Source organism: Engraulis encrasicolus, chromosome 14 (assembly GCF_034702125.1).
Source record: "Engraulis encrasicolus isolate BLACKSEA-1 chromosome 14, IST_EnEncr_1.0, whole genome shotgun sequence".
Lineage (NCBI taxonomy): Eukaryota > Metazoa > Chordata > Actinopteri > Clupeiformes > Engraulidae > Engraulis > Engraulis encrasicolus.
Window position 1 is genome coordinate 48,181,228 of NC_085870.1, and position 10,000 is coordinate 48,191,227.

Sequence of the window (10,000 nt, forward strand, 5' to 3'; positions counted from 1 at the left end):
CTGTCTTCCTTTCTGTCTGCCTGTCTATGTGCTTGTCTATCTGTCTGTCTGTAGGCCTGTGTGTAGGCCTGTCTATCTGTTTGCCCGTCTGTCTGTTTGTGTGCTTGCCTGTCTGTCTGTCTGTCTGTCTGTCTCTGTTTACCCATCTGTCTGTGTGTCTGTTTCCCTGTCTGTCTGTCTGTCTGTGTGCTTGTATGTCTGTGTCTGCCCGTCGGTCGGTTTGTCTGCCTGTCTGTCTGTGTGTGTGCTAGTCTGCTTGTCTGTCTGTCTCTCACTTTAATTTAGTGTGTTTCCCTCTTTGTTTATTTGACACTATCTGTAATCACCCCCTCCTCTCCCCACACACACAGGCACACACATTCTCTCTCACACACACACACACACACACACACACACACACACACACACACACACACACACACACACACACACACACACACACACACACACACACACACACACACACACACACACACACACACACACTGAAAATCACCCGTGTTGATGAGGGGCCAAACGAGTGTAATCTCTCACACTAGCATCTGTTTAGTATCAGAGACATGCATGCCTGACACCCCTCACACACACACACACACACGCGCACACACACGTGCACACGCACACGCACACACTTTACATGGGGGAGCTGAAATTCTGTCTCCTGCATTGGTGATGCTCCCATAGCAGATTACACAACCTGCCGCCTCCAGCTCTGCTTTCTGATTGGCCATGATGTCTCACCGCAGTCCTGTGACTGGCTGACTCAGCTGCCACTCAGTGTGGGAGGAGGGTGCTCCTTCCCACTAGTGGGTTGCTTGGCAACTGGGTGCGAGTTTGTTTTGACCGTGTTGAAACAGTTTGGATTGGCATGGACTCTGGTGTTGGGGTTTACCAGCCACGAGAGATGAGACGCATGCCCATCTAGACATGGAGGTGCCAAGCGGATTTTGACTGTTTTGAAACACGTTGGTCGTCTACAGATGCCAGCCATGGGGTGCCAAAGATGACATGCCAACGCAGAGTACATGGGGATGCCAAACTGGCAGAGTAAACTAAAGATGTGTAAGAAGATACGACAAGCCAGTGGGAGGACTGTAAATTTTGACCGTGTTGAAACAGTTTGGTTTGGCATGGACTCTGGTGTTGGGGTTTACCAGCCACAAGAGATGAAACGCATGCCAACCAGGAGGTGCCAAGGATGACATGCCAACATACTGTACTGTACATGGCGATGCCAGAGTACAGATGTGTAGTAAGATACAAGATAGTGGTAAGATGTTGAGTGTTTGGATTGGCATGGGCTCTGGTGTTATCAGCCACAAGACCTGAAACACATGTCCAACATGAGGTGCCAAAACAGTAGGTGCCAAATAGAAGATGCCAAATGGGAGACGGCAAACACGACAGTATGCAGGGATGCCAAACTTGTAAAAGTGTGTAGGAGGACACATCAATAATAAGATTAACCATGCTTTCACATGTTCTCGGAAGTAGATATCATTCAGTCTCGAAAACTTGTGTAGAAAAATTTTAAACGAGCTGTCAAGTGCAAAATACCAAAGGGGTGGCCCCTGTTCATGTGTCTTGGAGTTTGGTATTACCGGAATTCCCAGAGCGCATGAATTCACGGTAATAGAAATGGCACAAATAACATGGCAAACACGAGATGCCAACTGAGCTAAAAATGCCAAAGAAGATGATGCGAGAAGATGAGAAGGTGAGAAGATGAGAGATGGCAAAACATTAGGGACCTCCAAAAGTTTTGTGTACATCCTGAAAGGGCCAATGGGAGCCGATCAGGAAGTTGTGGGCAGCCAATTAGCTGATTAGCAGCTGGTATACCGGCCAATCAGCTGATTAGTGGCCCTACCGCTTACTACTATGCCGGCATCCCGGGTTTGAGTCCGGCCCGGGTCATTTGCCGGTCCTTCCCCGTCTCTCTGTCCCCCTCGTTTCCTGTCCCTCTGTCACGGTCTTGTCTCAAATAAACCACAAGAGCCTCCAAAAAATCAGCTGATTAGTACCTGGTGTACAGGTGTGTCCTTGCTGTAAAGCTTGTGAAGCTCAGCAGAGCCCAGTAGTAACTGGTTTGGTTGGTGTGTACGTGTGTGTGCGTGCATGTGCGTGTAGTGTAATGTTAGTTGTGTGTTTGTCTGTTAGTTGATTTTTTATGTGCTTCTTTCGTGTGTAGAGTATGTGTGTGTTTTCGGTGTGCGCTGGTTTGGCGTATGTGTGTGATATTTGCATATTAGCTGTTTTTTTGGAGTGTGGAGACCACTGTGGTGTGCGTGATGTTTGCATGCTAGTTGTTTGTTTGATGTGAGTGCTGTCTTTGTTAGTGATTGACTGTAGTGAGTTTGTGTTTACTGTTTGGCGTTGGTGTTGTCTGTTGGTGTTGACAGTTGTCGTTGTGCAGCTGTTAAGATTGTGTTTTGGGTACACTGAACTACAATAGGTAGTCTGCTTCTCACTTGTTGTTAGTGGGTTCTAATATGCTAATGTTAGTGTGTGTGTGTGTGTGTGTGTGTGTGTGTGTGTGTGTGTGTGTGTGTTAACCCAATTAATCCCATCAGTATCAATAGTGACTGACTTTTGTCTTTTGGGTAATTTCACGTGAAATCAGACACTTTGGGACCCGACCGACACCGATTTCAATCATACTTGCTGTGCCTGTTTAGTAGCAAGGTAGCACTCCAGAACTGCATTTGTGTGAATCTGACTCCAAAATTAAAGGAGAAACAGACTAGGAAAGATTTACATATGAGGGTAGAACACTATACATTCAGCCTTGAATATATCAGTCCGTGTAAGTCACAAAAAGATGGCTGTGGTGTTATTTGAAAGCTCTTTTCTGGCTCTACGAATTACACAAACAGCATGGAATACAACAACCCTCAGAATATGAATTATGATAAATTGAAAAATTAAAAATTGAATACATAAAAATATATATTTTAAAATGGCCAGTTCCTTGTCTAAACTTAGCCTGCAATGTCATGAACAACACCTGAAGTGCTGGTGTTTGGTTCTTTATTCATTTCAAAGATAATGAGACTCAAAAATATGGCGTCATACAGACCACCTAGTAGTAATATGGTAATATCATAGTAATATCAAATGACAGCATGTCTATCGGAATATGTGAAGGATGGAGATGGTCCATGAGGATGCAGGAAGTTCAGTTTCACCTCTCCAGTGCTCGGCATACATTCCTCAACACATGCTAGCCACTAGTTGACATCATTTACAGCTACAACATACCCTTTGATGCTTGAAGATTTAAAAAATCCTTTACTGAGCTTATTCTTTCAACCCTGCCTTCTCTGAATGCTGAAAATGTTATAGCTTCCACTGTGTCCATTGACAATGGGCAGAAGCTGTGTAGTTTTTGAGTACCTGGAATTGGGACCGGCGAGGGTGCAGGGCACACTGGGAAAATGCCCGTTATGCCAGATGGCCAGTCCAGTCCTGTCCCTGACACTACTCTATTACTACTTTATTGCAACTAATTTCAACCTTTATGTCCCATTATCTCTGAAATGAATAAAGAACCAAACACCCCATTTTCAGGTGTTGTTTATGACCTTACAGGCTATGTTTAGACAGGAAACCGGCCATTTAAAAATATAGTTTTTTTTATATTCAATTTTTTAATTTTTCAATGTATCATAATTCATATTCTGAAGGTTGTTGTATTCCATGCTGGTTGTGTAATTTGTAGAGCCAGAAAAGAGCTTTCAAACAACACCTCAGACATCTTGTTGTGACTTACACTGACTGATATAATCAAGGCTGAATGTATAGTGTCCTACCCTAATATGTAAACCTTTGCTAGTCTGTTTCTCCCTTAATATTGGTGTCAGATTCACACAAATGCAGTTCTGGGGTGCTACCTTGCTACTAAACAGGCACAGCAATTATGATTGAAATCGGTGTCGGTCGGGTCCCAAAGTGTCTGATTTCACGTGAAATGACCCTTTTGGAAGCTCAATGGTGAGTTTAATGACATTTTGTTCTTCAAAACTTAGTAACAACAGACTCTCAAGAGGAACCTGAGTCAAAATCATATGACCAGATCCCTTCATCTCCTGTGCGCTCCTTTAAAGGACAAATACTGTAGCTCCCTCAGCCCCTGTGTGTGTGTTTGTATGTGTGTGTGAATCACATATGTTTTTGGAGACCAGATTACACCAGATTATGTGCCAAACACCCGATCAGACCTCAGGATTACAGCAACACACACACACACACACACACACACACACACACACACACACACACACACACACACACACACACACACACACACACACACACACACACACACACACACACAGTGTGTTAACTGCCAGACATGCCAGAGATATACAACATAGCTAGCTGGACAAGACTGACTTCCATTACAGGTTTAGGTTCTCAGTGTGTGTGTGTGTGTGTGTGGTAGGTTAGGAGGGTGTGCTTCTTAACTACTGATTTAAGCCTCTAATATACTCACACACATTTGTATGCTCAACTTCACTACTACTATCTATGCGAGAGTTCATTCTCTATCAGCTCAGTGTAAAGTGTCGAGAGAGAGAGAGAGAGAGAGAGAGAGACAGAGAGAGACACAGAGAATGACAGGAGAGAGAGAGGGAGAGACAGAGAGAAAGAGAATTGTTTTGTGTGTGTGTGTGTGTGTGTGTGTGTGTGTGTGTGTGTGTGTGTGTGTGTGTGTGTGTGTGTGTATTAATATTCTTAACACATGTATGCTTAATGTTCTTAATTCAGTTAGGCCTACCTTTTACTTTTATTTTACTTTTAATTAGGCCTACCTTTTACTTTTATGTTATCTGTAAGCTTTGGCAACACTGTTACCAATAGTCATGCCAATAAAGCATATTTGAATTTGAATTTGAGAGGGAACGGCAGAGTCAGCCGGTGTAAGCCGGTGCTGTGCTACATGGCTCGTAGTTGTTGCATAACAGCATGGAGGTCACACACCTGCTCAGATTTCTACGGCAGAGACAAAAAACAGAGACAAAAAACAGTGAGTGTGTGTTTGAGAGAGACAGAAAGAGAGAGAAGCACAGAGAGAGAGAGAGAGAGAGAGAGAGAGAGAGAGAGAGAGAGAGAGAGAGAGAGAGAGCGAGAGAGAGAGAGAGAGAGAGAGAGACAGAGACAGAGAGAGACAGAGACAGAGACAGAGTAAGCGAGTGAGCGGATTCCACACCTGTTTTGGCGTCTGGCCAAGTATCGACTTGCTCAGGTGCTGCGGCGGTACACTACACACACCCTCTATTCAAAGCACACCGCAACACCCACACACACATACACACACCAGAGAGAGAGAGAGAGAGAGAGAGAGAGAGAGAGAGAGAGAGAGAGAGAGATAGAGAGAGAGGAATAACCACATGGTGCCGTGTGTGAGTGTGTGTGTTAGCGTTAGCCGTTAGCTAGCTAGCTCTCCTGACTCACCCGGCTTGTCGTCTCTCTCACTCTTCATGTCTGTGTGTATCCGTACCGATGCTGACTACTCATCCTGTGTGTGTGAATGCTGGCAGACAGCAGTCTCTCTCTCACACACACACCACCTCTCTCTCTCTCTCCCCCACACACACACGCTCACTCACTCACACACTCACTCTGTCACACGCTACCAGGCTGCTGACTGAAGTCACACTGACTGACTGAAAGGCTGACACACACACACACACACACACTGACTCCTCCCTGACAGGTTACATGGAAATCTCTCTCCCATGAGGGCGTGTGTGTGTGTGAGTGTGTGTGTGAGTGTGTATGACTCCACCTCTGTGGTGTGTTTCATTCTCCCCTCCCCCATGCCTGCTCCACCCTCTACTGTCCTGTCCGTGGGAGACTGGGAGAGGCTTTTGTGTGTGTGTGTGTGTGTGTGTGTGTGTGTGTGTGTGTGTGTGTGTGTGTGTGTGTGTGTGTGTGTGTGTGTGTGTGTGTGAGAGAGAGAGAGAGAGAGAGAGAGAGAGAGAGAGAGAGAGAGAGAGAGAGAGAGAGAGAGAGAGAGAGAGAGCGAGCGAGCGAGAGAGAGAGAGAGAAAGAGACAGACAGAGAGGGAGACACTAAAGTAGATTGAGGGGGAGTGGCACGGTCATTCTCTCTCTTCTCCTGTGTGTGTGTGTGTGTGTGTGTGTGTGTGTGTGTGTGTGTGTGTGTGTGTGTGTGTGTGTGTGTGTGTGTGTGTGTGTGTGTGTGTGTGTTTTCCGTGTCCTATCAGGTGACTGCTTGTGCCCCCTACAGCTCAAGAACTGCATGCATTATGCCATCTAGAGGCCAGGTACTGTAACTGCAGGTGTGGCTACAACAGCTCTCTATTTCCATCTACAGGTCAGGTAATATAATTACCTCCGCCAGGAGGTTATGTGATCGCCCGATTTCTGTGTTGGCATGTCCGTTTGTTCGTTCCCTGCTATTTCGCGGCCTGCCACAGGGTGGTCGAGGTGAATTGAGCAATGACAGGACGTGCCTGCGAGGTGGATGGTCAGTGGGACCACAGCCAGAATGTTTAACACGCAGATTTGCTGTGCCTACATGGCTGCATATAAATAACCAAATAAATATTACAGCCTATCAAATGTGGCACACATATCGTCACAGAGTTCTCCGAGTGTTTGCACCATCAACTAAATCAGCTTTCGCTGAGTAAATTGTTCTCCGACTCTGTGTTTCCCTGTTCAGTTGAAGTTCACGAAGGGTGGAGATGTAACGGCGAACAGTGGTTAACAGTGAACAGACAGCGCAAAGGAGGGAAAAGTGTCCAGTTCACAATACATTTAAGGTTTCTCAAAGTTGTGTTGCAGCAGTCACCACAAAGCCATTTGCGAGCCAAAAGCGGCAAAACATAATGTAATAGGCTAATAGGCTATAGGCCTACAATAATGTCACATAGACTAATGTCATGCATATCGTCGCAGTTTTTGCGGAGTTAATTGTTTTCAGAGTGATTTCCCTGTCAACCAAATCAGCTTTTTCTCGTCTGTCCAGTTGAAGTTTGCACGAAGGGTGGAAAAATTAACAGCGGGGTGAACAGTGGTGAACAGACAGCGCCAAGGAGGGAAATGCATCCAGTTCAACTTCACTACATTTAAGGTTAATCGAAATTGTGTTGTGAGCGTGTGTGACAGTGATCCCAAAGTGTTCTCAAAGGGCAAGGTTGACCGCCGTAGTCATATCATTCACTAGGCTATAGGGCTATAGGTCTATTATGGGTGTATTGTATTTCAATATCTTGCAATAGCACAATTCTATTGTCCTTTTCTCATTTGCAATTGGGATGGTGAATGAAGAATAGTCCCCCAAAATTAGTTTTGGGTAGGCTGACAGCTGGGAAACTTTATTGTTTTCTCCACGGAGGAGGGGCCAGGAGGCGGGGCAAGGCCACAAGCACAAGTGGAGGACGCAAGGTCGCATATTGGAACGCACCCTAAATCCCCAACTACATGGCATGGCAGGTAATGTAACTGCAGTGTAGCTCTTCATCTTCCCCTAGAGGTAAGATGAGGTAACTACACAGGTAAGTACTACACAGACCTCAATATCCCCATCTACAGGCCAGGTAATGTAATTGCACAGGATACCATGACTACCACAGACTTCCATATCGCCATCTACAGTTCAGGGGAGCGTATATCACACAAGTGAGAAAATGGAGAAAGCACGCAATCTCTCCACAGCACGCACGGACACATACACACAAAAGCAGGCACTCACACACGCACACACACACACACACACACACACACATTTCTTCACCTTTGTCGAGTGTAGAGTCTGGTGTGCTGAGGTCCATAAAGGAGTTCATGTCCGTTTGGAAACAGAGGTCTGACATCTTCACACCAGGGTCTGGAAAACACACGCAAACAAACACATATATTACACACACATATTACCCACACATATTACACACACATTAAAACACAAGGCCTTCACACCAGGGTCTGGAGAGCACACACATACACACACACACACACACACGCACACACACACGCACACACACACGCACACACACGCACACACACGCACACACACACACACACACGCACACACACACACACAGACCAGAGCACACACACACACACACACACACACACACACACACACACACACACACACACACACTAGAGCATGGCAACCCGACCGAAGCCCGACGGGCCTGGTCGGAACCCGACGGGCCGGGCCGGACTCGGACAACAAAAATAGAATATCTGTCGGACTCGGGTCGGGCTCGGGCTTGAAGCAAACAGACATTGTGAAAATTGTAAGCAACCAGAGGAAACGTTTCAGTTCATGCAAACGGCAGTTTTGTGATTAAAAAATAAGTAATTGAATATGCATAAATGAAAATGTTGGTAGGCTACTGTGCCAGTGATTATTATTGGCTGTATGCACGCGCCAGTTACCAGTGGCAACATTTGGACGCCCACTCCGAGTCAGCCGAGCAGGGATGCCGAGTGAACTTGCTTGCCAAATCAACAGTTGTCAGTGCATGGTCTTTTGCTGTAGGCCTAGTGTAGGCCATGCCTTCGAGGCTGTCTTGAATGTTGAACATAAAATGACGAAGTTTGTCACTGCATTGTTCGCCAAGGATTACATTTCCAGCATGGGGCTAGCAAGGGCCATAATATGGATAACTAAGAAGACACACACGCTACGTGGAGTGTAAGGTAGGGGCTGAGAGGTTTCCTGTTACTATTTTGTCCGCTGTGACATGTCATGTCCTTCACGTACAGTAGGTTCTTAATTGGTGTCACTTTTACTGTAGGCTACAGTTGTAACTATGTGCGTGCAACCTTTCCTGATTTTATATTGACCGCATGGACATCAGGGGAAATGGCATTCTCTTGGAGGGCCAAACAGGCTACTGTCGGGGTTAGCTTATAGCCCTGTTACTCATTGCGCAGCTCGCGAGACGCCTGACTTGGCGGCTCGCAAGGTTATAGAAAAAATATTATAGCCCAACACAATCAACAGACCTGCATTTAAAATCTGCCATGCCTACATACATATTCAATGAACACGTAGCACAGTCATCTGCATCACGCCAAGTAGGCAAGGCTATGGGCACGTCTACATCAAGATCTCTTTTTTCCACCTAGCTGACCCGGTGTCCTGTCTATATGAGCGACCCATCGAGATGTGATTCTCTTCGCTACTGAGCATGCGCACGCATGCGCACACCCTCGCGGTGGTTTTCGCGGGTGATTGCCCATCGAATTGTGAGACCGCAAGTTACGATAGGATCCCCTGTCAACTTTGACTCAAACACTGCAGCGCAAGTTACGATATGATCCCCTGAGACTGTCAACTTTAGTGACTCAAACTGTAGCGCAAGTTACGATATGATCCCCTGAGACTGTCAACTTTAGTGACTCAAACTGTAGCGCAAGTTACGATAGGATCCCCTGAGACTGTCAACTTTAGTGACTCAAACTGTCCTATGTCCTCCTGAGGTTACCACCAGTCATCCATATTAATAGTCTAGTTAGCCTACAGCCTGCCCACCGACTGTCATGGACTGAAAGTTACGATATACAGGTATATCCCCTGGGGGGAAACGGGAAATAGCGTGGATCATCCAGCAGATCATTGGAAAATCTGCGAAATAGCGTGGCCTCGTACAGTTGCTACTTTGTTGCCTAACCGTAATCGCTCACACACTCAGCCTCGAACATTGTAACATCGATCAGAAAAGACTATTTATGTATATGAGGCGTTCTCATTGCAAAATGGAAAAAATCGCCACCTCTGATTGAGCTGTCAAAATGCTCCCTCCACCCTTTTCACTCAAGAATTTGAATCGACTGCATTGTAAAATGCCTCAACATGGTAATAAGAAATGCACTGGTGGGGATGTTATGAAAATATGATCATATGAAAATATGATATCATTAAAAGACAGACATCTGCCAAAACAAAGCCACAATAGGCCTACGTAGCCTATATCTGCTATCTGGGAATATCTAAATTGTTTATCCCCATAGCACAT

At 45.8% G+C, this 10,000-nt stretch overlaps 1 protein-coding gene across 1 annotated transcript in view; it reads right to left on the reverse strand.

Moving 5' to 3' along the window:
• kaznb (kazrin, periplakin interacting protein b) overlaps positions 1-10,000 on the reverse strand; it is a 143,427-nt gene that overhangs the window by 23,945 nt on the left and 109,482 nt on the right. The window contains exon 4 of the mRNA XM_063216697.1: positions 7,768-7,857. Within this exon, the coding sequence (XP_063072767.1) occupies positions 7,768-7,857 (90 nt within the window). The remainder of the gene's footprint in view (positions 1-7,767; positions 7,858-10,000) is intronic.